Here is a 20311-nt window from a genome sequence, read left to right as displayed (position 1 = left end):
CTGATGTCGAAGCCACTACAAGTGAAGAAGTGGGAGACCATGAGGATGTTGAAGAAGTTGAACTTGAAGATTCTATTCAAGTTGAAGAGCAAGTTTCACCTCAAGAGTCTATTGCCAAGAACAGAGGAAAAAGACAAATTACCAAGCCAGCTCGGTATAGTGACTATGTTGCTTTTACTCTTCCTATTATCACTGATGAGATTCCATCCAATTTTGAGGAAGCCATTGAGAGTGAGGAAAAGGAGAAGTGGTGCAATGCCATGGGTGACGAGATGAATTCTCTCATGAAAAACAAGACTTGGGAGTTAGCTAAATTGCCTAAGGGTAAGAAAGCTATTGGTTGCAAATGGGTGTATGCCAAGAAGGAAGATGCTGATGAGAAACGCAATGTCAGATTCAAAGCAAGATTAGTTGCTAAAGGGTATGCACAAAAGGAGGGCATTGACTACAATGAAATCTTTTCTCCAGTTGTGAAGCACTCCTCAATTCGCATTATGTTAGCTCTTGTTGCACAATATGATCTTGAACTTGTGCAACTTGATGTGAAAACGGCTTTCCTACATGGTGATTTGAATGAAGAGATCTATATGTGTCAACCGGATGGGTATATGGTGAAAGGGAAAGAAAATTTGTTTTGCAAGTTGAAGAAATCACTTTATGGCTTGAAGCAATCTCCAAGACAATGGTATTTGAGGTTTGATAAATTTATGAGAGGCCAAAATTATTCTAGAAGTCAATATGATCATTGTGTGTACTTCAAGAAGTTGCAAGATGGGTCTTTCATTTATTTGTTGATATATGTTGATGATATGTTGATTGCCTCAAAGAATGTTGAAGAGATTGAGAAATTGAAGAATCAAATGAAGAATGAGTTCGAGATGAAGGATCTTGGTGAAGCAAAGAAGATCCTTGGCATGGAGATCACTAGAGACAGAGAGAAGGGTTTGGTTTGTTTGAATCAAAGACAATACCTTGAGAAGTTGATTCGGAAGTTTGGAGTTCATGATTCAACTAAACCAGTTAGTACCCCTTTGGCTCCTCATTTTAAATTGAGTTCTCTACAATGTCCTAAAACTGATCAAGAGAAGCTACAAATGAAAAATATACCATATGCAAATTTGGTTGGTAGTTTGATGTATGCAATGGTATGCTCTAGACCGGATATTGCTCATGCAGTTGGCATGGTGAGTCGATATATGCATAATCCTGGTAAAGAGCATTGGAATGCAGCTAAGTGGATATTGAGGTATCTCCATGGTACTCGAGATGTTGGTTTATGCTTTGAGAGGGATGACTCTGGTATTGGTCATTTTGCTGTTGGTTATGTTGATTCAGATTATGCAGGTGATCTGGATGGAAGGAAGTCTACTACAGGCTATGTGTTTACTATGGCTAAAGGGCCAGTTTGTTGGAGGTCCATTTTGCAGTCGTCTGTTGCCTTGTCTACTACAGAGGCTGAATATATGGCAGTTGCTGAAGCTATAAAGGAGGCCATTTGGATACATGGACTGATTAGAGATTTGGGGGTTGATCAGAAGCAGGTGGAGGTGCATTGTGATAGTCAGAGTGCCATTTATTTGGCTAAGTATCAGGTTCATCATGCGAGGACCAAGCACATAGATGTGCGTTATCACTTTGTTCGTGAAGTTGTTGGTGAAGGAGAAATCATTCTCCAGAAGATTCCAACTAAAGACAACCCCGCTGATATGTTGACTAAGGTTGTTGGTGTAGCCAAGTTTGTTCATTGCTTGAACTTGGCTCACATTTTGCCTATATAAAGAAGGCGTTGAGCAGTAGGAGTTTTTGGAGATTTGGCTCGGCATGAGTTGTTCTCTTGCTAGTGATTGGGAGTGATGTTGTGTGTTAATTGTGTTGTTTGGCTTATCATGGCGTTTTTCGGAACTTGGCCAAGGTGGAGATTGTTGAATAAGTGGCCAAGTGGCCATTCTTTAGAATTAACAATCCAAAGGTGGAAACACCTTTCCTTATTTTGGGGAGGAAAATGGGAAAAGATGTTTTGTTGTCTCTTAAACACCCGTGAGTGTTGGCTAAAAGAAAAGGAAATATTGGTTCAAAGCAAGGGAGTTCATTCATTTCGGTTTTGGTAGGAAACAAGTGAGAGAAAAAAAAGCTCCTTTTGCAAAGAGAAAAGATAGAGTTTTGCAGAGAGTTTTGCAGAGAGCAAGGGAGTCTTGCAGTCAGCCCAAAAAGAAGAACAAGTTGCTGCTTCAATTGGTTAGTAATCATCCACCAAAGTAGGTGTTGTTGTAATAGCCGAGAGCTATATGTATAGAGAAGAAATTATTCATTATATTTCTTTCTCTATTTGTTTCTTTGGTGTGTGAGAGCTATTGGGTGTATTGGGCTTTTGGGTTGAGAGATTGTCAACACTTTGTAAACTCCCATTTGGTTGATAGTGGATTATTGGGTGAGCTCCTACTGCTCCGAGGACGTACTCCAGTTACACTGACTGTGGAGGAACCTCGTTAAAATCTTGGTGTCTTTTATATTTTGTTCTTGCATTTTATTTGATATATTTCCTGTGGGTTAGCTTGAGTTGGTTCCAAAATAGATTTGGTGCTATCCTAGCACAACAGTGTGAATTTACCGACGGCGAGGAAATCCGTGTGCTGCCGGAATGTGCACACTTGTTCCATGTGGGGTGCATTGACATGTGGCTCAGCTCACACTCTAACTGCCCTCTTTGTCGAACTGATATTATTCCTAGACGAGCACCGCTACACGTTGTTCCTCCTCCGCAAGATGTTGAGGCTCCTCCTCCGCAGAATGCTTTGCCTGCACCACATGTTGTGATACTGATGACAAGTGTTGGAGTATGAGTACTTGTTCTGTGGAGTCATGGATTGATGGCTTTTATTTTGAGTTGATTAAGCCACTTTTGTTGAAGGAGTGTGTGCAATTAGACTGAACTCAAATTAGTGGAGGTTTCATGTAAGGGTTGTGATTTTGACTCTCCAATTTAGCTTCTGATACTGTGGCTTACGTAACTATACACTCGTAATTAGAGTGACAAAACCTCAAACGAAAGTGGAGTTTTCATTCATATGTAACTGTAACTATAATCTAAACTGCTTTTGAATTACTGGATGCATATGTGCCCTTATTGCGAAGGACTATAGGATTGGAATAATAGTCATCTCAGCTCGTTTGGCAGCTGGGACGAAGCGGATTGAAAATAAGTCCAATCTGAATGAAAGTCTCACCTTTTATGTAGAAAAAAATTTCTAGAGTCCGCTAGTCGAACCATAAAAAGGGTCCTTTATGGTACAGTTTGGTATGCAAACAGGATAGAACGAGACAGAATGGGATGGAACGGAGGTTCCATGCTACGTTTGGTGTACGCTAGGCCGGAATGGAATGAAGGATTAAATGACAATCGTACCCATCCACTCTTACGAGTTCGACCTTACCTGGGCCACCGCTGACGAGTTCCACCTTACCTGAGCCACCGCCGACGAGTTCCACGTCATTCTTCACATCTTTTGCCTAATCCTCGCCGTCCCATCCCTCGAGCAATGGCGTCAGCCACGTCCTGCGAGTGGGTGGTCTTAAGGTTTTCGCGGTGGAGGGCGACAGTCTAGTTGTGGGACTAGCTAGCAGGGAGGAAGGTGGGGTTGGGTTCGGATGGGTTGCTGGGTTTATGGTGGAGGAGGAGGAGGCTACATGAGTTGGTAGGGGGGGAGTAGAAGAGAGGGAAGCTACGGGAGAGAGAGTAGATAGTGAAATTAATGAAAAAAAGGAGGGGTATTAGTATCCAAAAAGTTATAATTTTGTGTTCTATGGGCTGGAACAAGTCGTTCCAGGGGGAGGGTGGCACAAAAAATTGACATTTTAATTCAATGGGATAGTGCACCCTAGGAAAATTGGTGCACCAAACGTGGGATGAGTACGTCCTGTCTTACTGCGTTCCGTCCCATCCCACGTACTAAACAGTATAAACGTTGGAATCGTCCATTGCGATATACTACCTTTTTCTGCCGTCCCTATCCGTAGTCTCACGGTCTCACCCAGTTCTCTCTAAAACTTGGGCGGTTGATGAAAGTTTTTTCTTTCAGTAGAGGAGATTTGTAAGCCGCTACCCGATACGATATCATAGATTGTTAGTTTGAATCCATTTAGTCATATCATGCACAACATGTCTTACCCTTAAACAAGTAAATATATCGTTCCATTTAAAAGAAAAACAAATCAATCCAACATGCCAAACTTGCACACCAACAGCCAATTACCAATTGTTCGATAGCAAGTCAACTTCGAATCATATTGCAAAAGGTAGCAAGGGCCCAGATAGGAAATCATGTTTTAGAGTCATTAGGGTGGGAAATCCCAAAATTAAGCCCCATAGTTTCAACTATTCATCTATATGTATGATTTTATTAAACTTTTGTACTTCATTGATTTTTTTATATTAATATTTTTGGAATTAGTTTATGTATAATCTATCTTGTTTTATTTTTACGAACATTTTGATGTAACAAAATTCAAATTCCGAAAAAAATTTGCTCAGATATTTTTGAGTCGGATGGGTATTACAAAGTCTTTTTTTGGATTTCTTAATAATATTATTTTGATTATAGATTTAAATTTAAGCTGTTTGATTTTTTTTTTTTATCGTTAAAATTGATTAACCTAGATGTGAGCTGTTGGGTTTAAAAAAAATAATCATTGAAAAAAGAAAAAAACTAAAAAAAATGACCATTGGATTGCAATGGTAAAAAAATATGCGCCACACAACAAAAACGCATTCAAGTGGAGTGTAGCTGGGTGCCCCGCAATAGATCATAATGAAAAAAGTTGAGGTTCTGTCATAAAACTAATTAGCAATATGGTGAGTAGCCTAACCTCTTAGACCATCTCCAACCCTAAGGGATAAAACTTAAAAATTTAAGTTAGAAAATTTTAAGCCATAACTCAGAAATTATTTATCTCCTTCAACTCTTATTGTTTAAAATTTTAATTCGAGATTATTAAATAATGATTATAGCCTAATTTTTTTTTTTTTTGGTATTTTTTTTAAAAAAATAAAATTTATGTAGATTATGCTTTGTTGCAGTCTTATTAGATTAGAGATGTGATTGTGTAAATCCTAGTGTATATAGGGATATCTTAGAATATTCCCTAAGAGTTAGATATTATCCTATTAGAATAGTAATCCTATTAGGATAAAGATTTAACCTATCATACTACTATAAATAAAGGCACAATGGACTGATACAACACACACCTCAGAATTACGTCTCTCTCTTACCGCCAGCCTTCTCCTTCTCTAGTCCCAAATACAGTTCTGTAAATTAGGCCTACAACATGTTATCAGCACGATCTTGCCAGAAACTAAGAAACTGAAGGATCGCGGAGGAGGCTCTTCCACACAATCAAGGGCTTAATCATTTTCTGCCAATCACGTTCTTTAAAAATAAATTAAGATATTTGAAACAACCTTTAAGCATGAAAACATTCCCCATGATGCATGAACACTCTATATTTATATTTCCTTTCAATTATATATATTGCATATGTGTTAAATATTTTTTCAATATATATATTTGTTCATGCAATACGCAATTAAGCTATATGGAATTTGTGAGTCAAACCATCGAAATTAATTTAAAAGCAATTAGGGTTTTTAACCTTAGAATTCGAAGAAAGAAAAAATTGGATTTTTCATGGTTGAGTCACAACTCCATGCTGCGCCGTCGAGCCGACATAACTGGCCTGTAGCCACGTCACCAGGACGGCGTCGTTTCGACGTCATGGACCATCTTGCAATATCCCCGTGGGCTTGCTGCCCCTGCACTGACAACCAAGCTTCGACCTGGGTTGGGTTTTACGCGAACCTAAAGCTTTGAGCCCACCAACAGGCCTACAACTTTGTTGGACCGTCCCCTACAGCTTACCCCAACCTGCCAACAAGCCTTGTGCTTGCTGAGCTTTGTCCTAGCTCCGGCCTGCCTGTAGCAAGCCTCGGCTTGCTGGGCTTCACCATTTATCACGACCCGCTATCACCAAAGCTAGCCCAGATGGCTGAGCTTGTTTCCCAAGCCCAAAATTGAAGCCAGCATGCGGCTAGGCTTCACGCGCACACCCCCAGGCCATCACATGTGTTGGGCTCGTCTCCCTTCGCACCATTTTGGCCCAAAACTAGTTGCTTGGGCTGCTAGGTTCCTTCCCATAACCGGCCCGTGGCCTACATCCATGATTGGGCTGCCTTTGCAACCAACCCGTGGCCCATTAAACCCCTTAAGGGCTTTGCCCCGTACACGACAACCAGCCCACTAATATTAGGCTATGATTTTTCAAATCCAATGCTATTTTTTTAGCATTCCCGCTAATATTACCCCGAATGTTATTATATTGCTCCTACATTAAACCTGGATGGTTACAATCTATTAAATTAATTAAAGTGACCAGCAGTCCATTAATCTGACAATTAATTCAAAATTATTGGCTTGAAGCTTATTTTTTAGCAATTAACGATTCAATAAATTATTTCTTTTCTTTGAACAGTTGACTATCTTTCGTAGTCCCGACACACTCACACATAGGTTCCTGAAGCAATCCACAAACTCACTACACTTAGTTGTATATTGTATTCTGTGTTCTTGCAAGTACCCCTATATATGAACTAAACATTCATAACTAAATCGAACATGTAGTTTGGAATTAGCGCCTTTGAAACCCGAAGTTTTCATTCAAAACTTACCACATGAAACCCGTAGCTTTCATACTTAAATTAAACCAATACGTCTATAGAACCCAAATGTTCTGTAATGTATATCTATGGTTTTCCATATGACTAACCAAGTTTTTGTTGTACCATCTGTTTTAGGGACATGTCGAACTTAAACAAGCTCGATTTCACTGCTTTGGAAGTATTTGGCAGAAACTACCTAAAGTGGATTCAAGACATGAAGCTTCATCTTACTGCAAAGAGTCTTCGAGCCACCATCGAGGAACCTACCGACAACCCACTCAATGAAGCTCAGAAAGCTACTGCTATGATCTTCATCCAAAGACACATCCATGATGCACTGCAGATTGAGTACTTCACTGAAAATGACCTTCGCACCCTCTGCGTTACTCTGGCCGATCGTTTCGATCACCAAAAAAACATTTACTTGCCGAAGCAAGACACAATTGGCAGCATTTACGCTTCTAAGACTTTAAGTTTGTGAATGAATACAACTCTGAAGTTTGTCAAATCCGATCACTGCTTAAGTTCTATGAAGAGAACTTAACTGAAGAGGATTTCATAGAGAAGACCTATTCGACCTTCAATGCCACTAATATTCTCATACAACAACAATATAGGGCATAAAAGTTCACTAAATTTTCGGATTTGATTTTTGTTTTACTTCTCGCTGAAAAGTAGAATCAACTTTTGATGAAGAATTATCAAGCTCGACCTACTGGCTCGAACGCTTCGCCTGAAACGCATACAACGAATTCTAGCATGCACAACAGACAAAAATCCTGTCATGTTCGTGGAAATGGGCGGCAAACCCCACAATGAGCCTAAGGTCAACAAAGCAAAGGCCCACCCAAAGGAGGAAATTTGACCCAGAAACGTCAACCCATTGCCCTTAAGGCCCAAAACTTCAAGAATAAGAGAAAAGTTACCGTTCAATTGAATTTCACTGAGTTGGACATGTGCTACCGCTATGGATCAAAGGATCATTGGTCACGCATATGCCGAGCTACCCCCAAGGCTATTGCCAATTATCATTCTCGTCGTACATGTGGAACATCCCGAAGATGCTACTACAACTATGGAGGTTTTAGATATTCAAGAGGTATCTGCTCCCATGGAAGAATAAAGTTTTATTTTCCTAAGACATGTTAGGGTGTTTTATACCCCTACTGGCCAAACTCACTAGGTGTGGCCGAACCCCCTTATTTTTCTAGGTTTATCTTTAATTTTTGGACAATTTTTCTAAGTCTTTGGAATTATTTGTTTGGTTTTGGTTTGTTTTGAATTATGGATAACTATTTTTATGGATATTATTTCTTGATTAATTAATTGACTTAATGGAATTATATTTATGCATGTGACCGATTCAATTAAATTATTTCTAGGTAAGACTAGTGGGGAAGTTAGTTATCTGGCTGATAGTGCTACCTTGCACACCATCTTGTGTAAGGAACACTATTTTACTAACTTCATACCTAAAAATGCACATTTGACAACCCTCTTAGGCCTATCCAACCTGATAGAAGGATAGAGAAATGCCGTATAATATTGTCTAATGGTACTGAATTAACCATTAAAGATGCCCTCTAGTATCCAAGTTCCGAAAGAAAGTTGCTGAGCTTTAGAGATATTCACGAGAATCAATATCATGTTGAAACCACCGAAGAGAATGGTTCTGAATTTCTTTGTATCACTTCTTACGAATATGGCTAGAAGCGTATTCACGAAAAGCTGTAACGTCTCCCGAATGGGTTGTACATAACAACCATTTGATCTGTGGAGACCCACCATATGGCCCACCCTATGCCTGGGTTCCAGAGCACTCTCTTGCTTTGGCATGATCATATAGGACATCCTATACGGGATATGATACGCCGTATCTTCAAAGTATCACATGGGCATCACCTAAAATCTTATCCTGACCATTTACCATGCAAAGCATGCTCCATGGAGAAGTTGAATATTCAACCCTTAGCTATAAAGATTATTCACGACCCCCTTAAGTTTCTTCAGAGAATTTAAGGGGATACTTGTGGACTTATCGAACCAACATGTGGACCATTTAAATACTTCATGGTATTGGTTAATGCATCAACACGTTGGTCACATGTCTGCTTATTGTGCATACGCAAATCATTAAGCTTAGGGCTTATCACCCTAATTATCCGATTAAGTTAATTCGACCGGATAATGGTAGAGAGTTTACGTCACAGACTTTTGATGATTATTGCATGTCAGTTGGGGTTGAAGTTGAACATCCATTACCCCATGTTCACACCCAAAATGGCCCAGCAGAAGCTTTCATAAAGTGCATTCAAACGATAGCTCGGACTTTGGTTATGCGAACCGAATTGCCGGTATTTGCCTGGAGCCAGACAATATTGCATGCAGCTATACTGGTTCACCTGAGGCCTACCTCTATGAAACCTCATTCATCGTTATGGTTGGTTACTGGATAGGAGCTTGATATTTTGCATTTATGTGTGTTTTGCTGCGCAATCTATGTGCCAATAGCGCCGTCGCTACGTACCAAAATGGGTCATCAAAGAAGAATAGGAATATATGTCGGTTATGATTCACTATCAATTATTCGCTACTTAGAGCCCTTGAAAGGAGATCTCTTTACTGCACGTTTAATCGATTATCACTTCGATGAGACAGTCTTCCGATCGTTAGGGGAAGATAAGATCACTAACGTTCCTATAGAACGCTACGAATTGTCATGGATTACTCCCACTTTTGTATCATTTAGATCCCCGCATTACCCAGTCTAAAATTGAAGTACAACATATTCTAGATCTTCAGAGCATTGCTCAAAGCATGCCGGATGCTTTTATTGATTTAGCAAAGATGACGAGATCACATATACCCGCTGTTAATACACTTGCAAGGATGAACGTACTTAACGTATGCCATAACACCACATTGGAAGGCCGAACCATCCCCAAATGTGGGGTGGCCGCACCTCCCACGCGGCCCAGTACATTAATGGTTAGCCAATCATTTGCTTTTACCCTAAAGCATGGCAAACCCTTTGGTTTAAAGGATTCACAACCCCGGAAGAGGAAAATGACACAAACTAGTGACTCTAGTCTAAATCCGACCACCGCTTACTCTTCTGTCCAACACATAAGGTTATTCTAGATTATAATGATGCCTTAAACGAGACTAACCGGCCTTCTGAAAATCGTGAGATTTCAGTCCATTACACAGTATTGGATGAGGTTTGGAATCAAAATGAGAGGATTGTTGATGATGCATTAACGTATATAGTTGCTACCGACATCATGCTTAGAGATGACATTAAACCACGTTCCATCGATAAATGTCGACGTAGAGCCGATTGGTCAAACTGGAAACAAGCAATCTAGGTCAAACTCGATTCGCTTGCGAACCACAAAGTGTTTGGGCCCGTAACTCTTACTCCACCACATGTGAAGCCTGTAAGCTACACGTGGGTTTTTCGTGATGAAGCGTAATGAAAAGAATGAAATAGTGCGAGCGATACAAAGCATGCCTCGTAATGCAAGGCTTCTCTCAACGCCCTGGGATTGATTACGAAGAGACGTATTCCCCTGTAATGAACGTCATAACGTTCAACTATTTTATTAGTTTGGTAGTTTTCAAAAAACTGAATATGAAAATTATCGACGTGACCGCGTATCTCTATAGGGATCTAAATACGGAAATCTACATGAAAGTTCCAGAAGGATTTCCATTGACTAGATCAAATAGTTCTAAACTGCGGAACACCCTTTTGATTAGATTGAGGAGATCACCCTACAGATTGAAACAATCTGGACGGATGTGGTATAACTGTTTAAGTGAATATTTGACAAGTCATGGTTATGTGAACAATGAACTATACCCATGTGTGTTTATCAAGAATTCACATTTGGGATTTGCGATCGTTGCAATTTATGTCGATGACATGTATCTCATCGAAACTCCGGCGGTGTTTGAGGAAATTGTTTACTTGAAATCGGAATTTGAGATAAAAGATCTTAAGAAAACTCAATATTGTTTCTGCCTGGAGATCGGGCATTGTTTGGATGAAATCCTAGTATATCAACTAATCCCGTAAGGTGTTGCGACGTTTTAATGAGGATAAAGCAAAGCCTTCAAGTACTCATATAGTCATTCAGACTCTAGACACTAAACAAGATCCCTTACGTCCCAAGGAGGATGATGAAGATATTTTGGAGCCTAAAGTTTCATACCTAAGTGTAATTGGTGTTTTATTGTACTTGACTTAATGCACTAGACCCGACATCTCCTTTGCTTTTAATCTTTTGGCTAGATACAGCAACGCGCCTACAAGCAGACACTAGAATGGTGTTAATGACATTTTCCACTACCTCAAGGGTACGACGGATTTGGGCTTATTTTACACTTACGAATCCTTGAGAGAGTCGCCGTCCTCCTTGGTCATCGGGTTGATTCTCGCCTTGTTAGTTATGCAGATGTTATTTATCTATCTGACCCACATAGGGCGCGTTCTTAAACGGGCAATGTCTTTATTGTTAGAGACACTGCACTATCTTAGAGGTCTACCAAGCAAATGCTAGTTGCAACTTCTTCGAACCATGTTGAGATTTTCGCCTTGCATGAAGCCTCGTGTGAGTGTTTTTGGTTGAAAGTAGTCATAGAACACATTCGAAACACTAGTGGTCTTACTACCGTCGTTGACCTTCCTACAACGATCTTTGAAGACGATGCAACATATATTGAGCTGTTAAAGAAGGGATACATTAAGAGAGACAATACCAAGCATATAGCTTTGAAGTTCTTTTAATCTCACCAGCAACAACATCAGAACATTGAAGTTAAGCAAATTTGTTCCCATGACAATCTGGCTGATCTCTTCACCAAGTCTACTTTTTAGAAGCTCGTCCAAAGAATCGGAATGCTTAAACTATCTAAGTTGAATTGCTTGTAGTTTTTTTATTTGAAAATTATGTCTAACTCAGGGGGGAGTATCCAAAAGCATACTTACTTGATCTTAATGTACTCTTTTTCCTACGATTAGGAGCATTTTTCCCATTTGTTTTTGCTACTTAACGAGGTTTTGATGAGGCACCCATTCTGGGATGATCATATTCCATTGAGTTCACTACTTTCATCCCATTTGACATTTGTTTTAGACATTATGCATACTTCTCACTCTTCTCCTTAGTCTATGGGTGTTTACCTACCTTAGGTTTTACCATAGCGAAGTTTTGTGAGTTTTTACTACTATTGCATACTTTCTTTAAATTTGAGACTCACATTTGCCCGTTGTGCCGATGGCTTCACTACTGGTCAACCTTAATTGCTGAAGACCTGATGCGAAGCTTTGTTTAAGTATTTGCACACTCAAGGGGGAGTGTTGCAGTCCTATTAGATTATGAATGTGATTGTGTAAATCCTAGTGTATCTAGGGATATCTTGGAAATATTTCCTAGGGTTAGATATTATCCTATTGGAGTTGTAATCCTATTAGGCCTCGTTTGGCATGCCGTATAAGATCATCGGATAGTACTAATAATACGGAGCGGATGTTTGGTGAGTGTTGTATTAAATAAGCACCAAATTATTTAATTCGGCCCCACTTGTTTTATCCCCTTCACACTCGCTTGTTTATCCCGTCCCAAACCTCTGTATTATTAGTCGGGTGCATCTCTCTCGTTCACACTGGCTCACTCCGTCCCTCTTTCACGTACTCTCCTTCAACTCTCTCACATCGCCTGCTATCTCTCGTCTACTTCCAGGTTCATCTTCGTTGCCATCTTTTTTTTTTCTCTCTCTTTTCCTCCCTTCTTCTTTGCACATACACCTCCCACATCTCTGTTCGCCTTTGATTTCTGACAACAAAACTTTCCATGGGTTGAAGGAGGAAGACGATGATTCAAATTCTTCCGATCTGGGCTCCGACGACGAGAATGACGACAAGGAATGGAGCTAGGCTCCGACGAGGAGGGGGATAACAATTTGGATCTGGGCTACGATGAGAAGGGGGACAGGAATTCGAATATAGGCCCCAAGTTCTTGACCTTGGCCCCTGCTCCTCTGCAATTGGTCGCCAAGGGTGGGATTGATTTGCCAGGAAGATGGTGAAGAACGAAGATGTGATTGAGAAGAGTCCTGGGTTTTTTTTTCTTCCTTCTGTATTTTGTATTTTGTATTTTTTTTTCAATTTTGTCTACAATGATGTTTAATTTTTTTTTTCTTTCTGTTTTTGTCTTCCTTTTTTTTTTTTTTTTTTTTTTTTTAATTTTAACAACAATTATTGTGAATTTAAAAAAAAAATTATTATAGTCGGATGTATTATCCGATGCATAAATTAATTTAATACAATACCAAACGCCTGACTAATTTAGTCAGTATCATCCGACGACTATTTATCCTATCCAACTGAAATAGTCAGTACAGTCTGAGCTACCAAACGAGGCCTTAGGGTAATGATTTAACATATCCTACTACTATAAATAAAAGCACAATGGGGGTGATACAACACACACTTCAGAATTACATCTCTCTCATCTCTTTCTCTTGTTACTAGCCCTCTCCCTCTCTAGTCCCAAATACAGTTTTGTAAATTAAGCCTACAACACTATTTGTTTTTATGAACATTTTAATCTAAAAATATTTAAATTCTGATAAGTAATTAAAAATCATACAAATACATAGGTATATAAAAAGTTTTAAGTTAAATTCGATTTAAATAATTTTCTTAAATTATTTTAGATGTCAAATTTAATTTTGGACCGTCAAATCAATTTTTTTACCATTAGATTTGGTCTCATTTGATCATAGCCGTTAGATTATAAGTTAAAAACAAAAAAAATGTTCGAAATATGACAGTTTGGCGGTCCAGAAAAATTTAAGTCAAGTTTAAATTCTGAGGGGAATCTAACCCAGAGATATATTTTCTCTTCACGGCTTATTTTAGCTCACTAGTTGGAGATGATATTGGGGGGGGGGGAGAGGGGTTTAAACTTATATTTTAAGCTTTATCTTATGGGTTGAAGATATCTATGTAAGATCCTTCATTTCATCAATATTGAACTCATTATCAACAACATAACACAGGAACGTGCGCCAGCCGTTGGATTCCAACAGTGCACCAATCCCAGTCGTAGAAAGGTTGCTTGTTGTGCACTCGCCCATATACAATCTCTCCACGCTTCTGCATCTGACGCACAGAGCCTGCTTTTGTCTTGTCTTCACGTGCACTGCAAGCTGTGGCCCTCGACCCACTTGTTTCCCTTGTCCATCCGCGGGGGAAAGGGTGGCAAAACCAAATTCCCACCCTCAAACTCTTCTTCTTCATTTTTTTCCACCCTCAAAATACGTTTTTGGAGATATTGTGGGACCCAGAATTCAGGTTTCTCTTTTTTTGGGTTTTTTTCCGCCCTCCCTTAAAGACAACCTTACATAACTAGCAATACAACTAGGCCATACTTCGTGGAGCTTTTGTCCATATTTTCCTGGGCTGGTTTAATCCAGTCTGTTCTACAAAGTAGGCTTCTCTCGCTCTTCAAAAAAAAAGGTAGGCTTCTCTCTCGTCCAATTATCTTTATCTTCCCTCAATTCGTCTTACATTTTTGTTTTTGTCTTTTTCTTTATATAAAAAATTTAAAACAAGATATGAATGTAATTTAATCGTAACCGTTTAAATAAAATGGAAGAAAATAAGAGAGATTAGAAAGGGAGAGAACACTCAAGACCCAAATACACACAAGATCCCTTATTAATAGGGCCTAGACAAAGCTCCAAATTATTGAATATCTAACAAGAAATTTTTTAGTCTGGCTGTAATTCCGCTCCGAATGATACTAATTTACTCATAGTAGCACCTATGATGGTTATAGGAATTGTGGTTGGCATTTTGAAATAATGATTATGTACTTTTTATATTAGCACGTATCACTCTATCAAAATCGTTTTTAGCTAAAATAGTGATAATGCTCACCTCAGTTTTATGTTTTATGAAAGAAACATTGAAACGAGATGTATTCACGGCTATAATTTTAGGTTGTCAATAATGAATAACACGTAAATTAATAATAACCTCATGATACATAACACATAACGAGTAAATCAATAATAATAACATGACTATGTACATATTAAAAAATAATATCACATCGAAATTGTAACGTAATAATGTGTAACTTAAATGTAAGAACTTCATATCTGACTGTTTAAAGTTGTTTAAAATGTACACTATCTAATAGGCGGTTGTTACGTGTACTAATTGGGGAAAAAAATACGCATCTATCATGAAATTACTCGAAACTTGTCCTCAAACCCCACACATATTCCCATCAATAGTTGCTCTTCACAAACCCAAAGAAAACTCCACCACAATGATAAATTTTTAATTGTGATAGAAACACGGATAGTATATCACGTGTTTTTATGTAAATGAAAGAAAATTTTAATTTTTAAATTATTAATTTTTTAACACACATAACCCACAATTTATATAAAGATACGTGATATACCAATTCGTGTGACAATCATACTAAAAAAATCTATCCACCACAACACAACACACAAACAAAAACACAAACACACTGCTTTTTTCCAACTCCACCAAACTCCAAAACCTCACACACGCAAACACACACACACACACACACACTCTCTCTCTCTCTCTCTCTCTCTCTCTCTCTCATATCATGGACAGCCCACCCACCGTTTTGAACAAACCACCGCCACCTTTCCCAGCACCGCCGCGAAGCGTCGACTTCTCTGCCCTCGAATTCATCCTTGGCCTCATCGCCGTCATCACCATCCCCGCTCTCATCTACGCCTTCTTCTTCGCCATCAAGTGCCCTTCCAACCCTTTCCGCCGGCGACCCCGCAGGACCTCCACCACCGTCCCCAGCCCCACCCAACACGAACCCAACACCGAAAACAAAAAAGACGTCATTTCGGAGCTCAAGTACCAGAAGGAAACTCACGTTAAGGAAATCGGAACTGAGTGCCCTGTTTGCTTGTCTCTGTTTGCCGACGGCGAGGAGGTCCGGCAGCTCTGCGTCTGCAAACACTCTTTCCACGCTCTGTGCATAAACATGTGGCTTAAGGAACACTCCAACTGCCCCATTTGTCGAGCTTCGGTTGCCGTTGATCGGAGCAGTAGTAATAATCGGACGGCGCGTGCTGCAGCTAGAGGTAGTGATGATCTGCAACAAGGTTTGCCTGATGATTCTGCCATGGTTTGACTATTAATTGTTTCTGGGTTTTGGTGGCTTAATTCTTTTGCTCTTTTTCTGTTAAGTTATTCAAAAACTCGCCGACAAAAGTTGTAAACCTGCAGCTGGTATTTTATTAGCTTTTAGTGATGAGAATTAGGGTTTGAGAGAAATGTAGAAACCAGTGGTTAATCTATGATTTCAATAATTTGAAGACCCTTCGAAATTTGAACTTTCACATTTTTCTGGGTAGCTGGAGGATATGCATAATATTTGGGGGTTAAAGATTGAGACTTGAAACTCATACGGAAATTTCAGTTACTAGTTGGTCTTGTTATTGTAAATTACTATCTGACGCACGCAAATATAATTTATTAAATCATTGAAACAAAATTTATGCAGGTATATAAAACTGTGATTTCTTTTTGGAGATGAATGACTTCTTATGCATGAACAAAGAATTAAAAATTAAATTAAACTTGCTCTTATTGATGGAGAACATTTTACTACTGTTTTGAAGTTCTTTACTTAGATTTTATATATATATATATATATATATATATATAAAAAGTATAACTTTTAGGGTTTTCATTATTTTATTTAATTATTTTTTTTGCTTAGCGAGCAACTGATAAAGAATGTAGTGGGTAAATTTTGAATCCTCTCTGGATTCTTATTGTTAGGATTCTAAATTAATCAATCTTAGTCCCTCACCACATATTTTGCAATATGAAATTATTTGAACAGTTAATTCTTTTTACATGGCATAATGATTTTTAACCGTAGCATATGCGGTGTGCGACTAAGATTGGTTGATCCTATAATCGGAAAAAAAATCCAGATCCGAGTGGCTGAGTCATAAAAGTTTTTCTTTTCATCAGTCTGAGTTCATACTACACGTAATGGTGCTGTTGTTGTTTGCAGTTTAATTAAAAAATAAACAACCAAATAAACAACACGTTTTATGGGTCCATATAGCTAGATTGATCAATTTCAATATTATAGCAAGAACCTACATTCGGTGAGTTGTCAACAACCCATTTCACCTTGATGAAGAAGTTGCCACATTCTTTTGAAATTAATAAGGACTACTTGATTGTTCATTAAGAAGTAAGATGGATGATCATGTATAATTTATAATCTTATCATGAAAGCGGTGAGATTTTCAAATACAACAAAGGATATGTCCTGCTTATCATATGATATACAGCCGACGATATGCTTTACTAATCATGTGGTCAGTGTTGTATAATATCAGTGCTTAGTGCTTATTTGGACAGAGAAAATAAAAAACTCACCCTATGGGAGATTCCCGGTGCAATCTACCAAGTCTAAAGTCTAACTTGGCGATGGAAGCATCATGGTGTGGGGAGGAAATTTCCAATGTCACATTAATCAATTGAGTGATCGGATAATGTGGCGCATTTTGTACCAACACGTGTATTTTTTCCATTGTCTTGTAGTCCTACTGGTGTCTTCAATGACATAAACTTTTTTCCCAAAGATTGACTCATACGGTCCTTTATATTTCTTCGGAGCATACTTTGGTTACTCAAATGATAAGTTGAAACTTTCACTCACAATTTATCATTTTTTATTAAAAAAATACGTATTTAGATTAGAACTGTTCATATTATAAATTATTATATAAAAATCATTTCTGAAAAAAAAATATATATATATATATATATCAATTAAAACTAAGATCGTTTAGTCATTGAAATGTATAAAAACTTAGAGGCAAAAATGGTAAATGCAATACAAACCGTCTGTCTATTTGCTACAATTGATTGTTTAAATGATCTTAGTTTTAATTTATTCTTTTGCACAAATATGATCTTCACATAATGACTAATAATATGAACGATTCGGATGGTAAGCACAAAATTCTTTACGTCAGACACGAAAAATTTTGAGTAGGAGTTTTTGTTCATCCTTGACTCGTCAAGCATTATTGTTTATTTTTTTCTCGCACCACTAATGAACTATCAATCACATTAATTTCAAAATGATAGATATGTTAAAAACTTGGAGGAGTATAGTTGAATTCCTCCTACTAATGGTCACAAAGACCACACTATATATTATCTATGATAAGCTAGATATAGCCATTGCCAACCCTCAGTGGATCAATTTATTTCCCAACTTCAAAATACACAATTTCCCCATCTTTGGTTCAGACCATGGTCCAGTTAACCATCCTGAGTTTAAAAACTTAGTTAAAGCCAGTTGGGTTTGTAACTTTCAGGGCCACCCTAACCACCTCTTCCGAACCTGTGCGAACAATTTTAAATTTAAAGCCAAGACTTGGGGGAAAAACACATTTGGTAATGTTACCAAAAAGATAAGAGAGCTTCAATATCAACTTTCTCTTGTCCAAGAAAATTGTTTGAAGAACCCCTTAGACAACAGATGGATTGAGTAGGAAAATAAAATCAACGAGACCCTTCTAAAATCTTTACAGGGATGAAGAGAGCCTCTAGGCTCAAAGGGCTAAGGCTAATCGGCTTCAACTTTGGGATAGGAATATTAACATTCTGTTTGGATGAAGAAATTTAAGATTACTAAACCATTTTAAAATGACGAAAATTGAAATGATAAAATTTTATTTTCTAAAATTTGTAAATTTTCTTGTTTGGTTAACGTAAAAAAACAATGGAATTTGAATACGGAATTGTTATTTTTAAACTCTCACTCATAGAAATTGGGAAGTGACACCTAATTACTTGAAATTTAAACTTGGGAATTGGAGGTTCCAAATTCCAAGTTTTCTTCCAAGCGGAAATTCCAAATTTTTATGTTTATAAATCCAAACAAGAGAATTGGCTCATGCCAATTTATAAATTTTGACTTTTATCTAAATTTCAAGTTTATTTCTCTCATCCAAACATAGTGTAAGTAATTTTTCATAACCAAGCAACAATTAGGAATTAGACCTATTATTCAAGATATCAAATGACTTGCATCCTCCTTCAAGTTGGTGGAATGCAACCATGTTTTCAGAGAAACGAATTTTACAGGCAAATGCTATCACACCCGGGGATCATCATATTAGTAGTATGTGTATTTGGGATGGTTGTCCCTCACCAAGCCAAAAATACTCTTCTATTTGGCTCTAGAGGTATCAAATGTTGCCGAGGCTTCACTTTAAATTAATTCCTTTTTTTTCCTAAAATAAAAGTCCTACTAATAATTTTTACGATCAATCTTTTAACTAGTTTAATATAACTTTTCCAGTGAGAGAGCAAATTGAGCTAGGCTATGAGCTACTCTGTTACGATATCTCGGCATATAACTGCATTCTTAGCTTCCTCCACAAGTTGCCAAACCAAGAGAGATCCTCCTCCAAACATCAAAGTTAATTTATGGCATGCCATTTTTAGTGTAGGCATATTTACACAAGAGTAATGTTAAGGAAACTAAATTTTTAAATCAAATTGCAAACTAAATGACGTATCACCAATAAGAAATCCTCCTCCAAACCACATGACTGCATTCTTAGCTTCCTCCACAAGTTGCCCATCAAGAGAGAAATCCTCCTCCAAACATCAAAGTTAATTTATGGAGTAATACTAGGAAAACCAAATTTTTTAAACCAAATTTGCAAACTAAATGATGTGGTTGTAGATGATTGGATTATTAATTAAATGTCGATTAACATGCTTGTTTTTTTATTGGTGACACATCATTTTGGTTTGCAATTTAGTTTAAAAAATTTGGTCTCCCTAGCATTACCCTAATTTATGACATGCCATTTTTAGTGTAGGCATATTTAGGGCTGGTTTGGTATTGATATGCTTTGAAAAAAAAAAACTGCTTCTGCTGTGCTATGAGAATAAGCTCATTTTTGCTGCTTCACGTTTTCAGCCTTTTTTTTTTTTTTTTTTTTTTTCCACCCAAAACTGTGAAAATAAGTTGTTTTTAAGTGTTTACCAAACACCTTTTTGCTCAGTTTTTTTTTATACCCATTTTTTATAAAAGCACCTCAGTACCAAACCAGTACTTACTCTTTACAAGTAATGCTAGGGAAACCAAATTGCAAACCAAATGATGTGTCACCAATAAGAAACAAGCACGTTAATCGATACTTCATTAATAATCCTATTATCAACAACCACATTATTTAATTTTCAAATTTTGTTTACCTAGCATTAGTCTTTAGTATTGGTTTGGTACTAAAATGCTTTTAAAAAAAAGTGGGTATAAAAAAAAGCTGAGCTCAAAAAAGTGTTTGGTAAACACTTAAGAACAGCTTATTTTCACAGTTTTGGATGAAAAAAAGCTGAAAACATGAAGCAGCAAAAATGAGTTTATTCTCACAGCACAGTAAAAACAGTTTTATTCAAAACACAGCAATACCAATCCAGCCCTTACACAATTAGGTCTTAGCACAAGACACAAGTCCGAGCGGCAGCAGATC

The 20311-nt window shown here is 37.8% G+C and overlaps 1 protein-coding gene across 1 annotated transcript; it reads left to right on the top strand.

Annotated features, from left to right (window-relative positions):
- Nucleotides 1-14850: 14850 nt before the first annotated feature.
- Nucleotides 14851-16129, top strand: LOC137744038 (RING-H2 finger protein ATL33-like). The gene has a single exon (XM_068483902.2). The coding sequence runs from the start codon at nt 15376-15378 to the stop codon at nt 15919-15921; it is 546 nt and encodes a 181-aa protein (XP_068340003.2). The 5' UTR covers nt 14851-15375; the 3' UTR covers nt 15922-16129.
- The last annotated feature ends 4182 nt before the right edge of the window (nt 16130-20311 follow it).

The sequence above is a fragment of the Pyrus communis genome, chromosome 12 (assembly GCF_041283825.1).
Source record: "Pyrus communis isolate YQ-2024b chromosome 12, ASM4128382v1, whole genome shotgun sequence".
Classification (NCBI taxonomy): Eukaryota; Viridiplantae; Streptophyta; class Magnoliopsida; order Rosales; family Rosaceae; genus Pyrus; species Pyrus communis.
The sequence above is the reverse complement of the archived record's forward strand: the minus strand, read 5'-3'. Positions and strand labels throughout refer to the sequence as shown.

What these genes read in the sequence shown, in the direction of transcription:
- LOC137744038 (XM_068483902.2), top strand. Translation starts at nt 15,376, where the DNA reads ATGGACAGCCCACCCACCGTTTTGAACAAACCACCGCCACCTTTCCCA.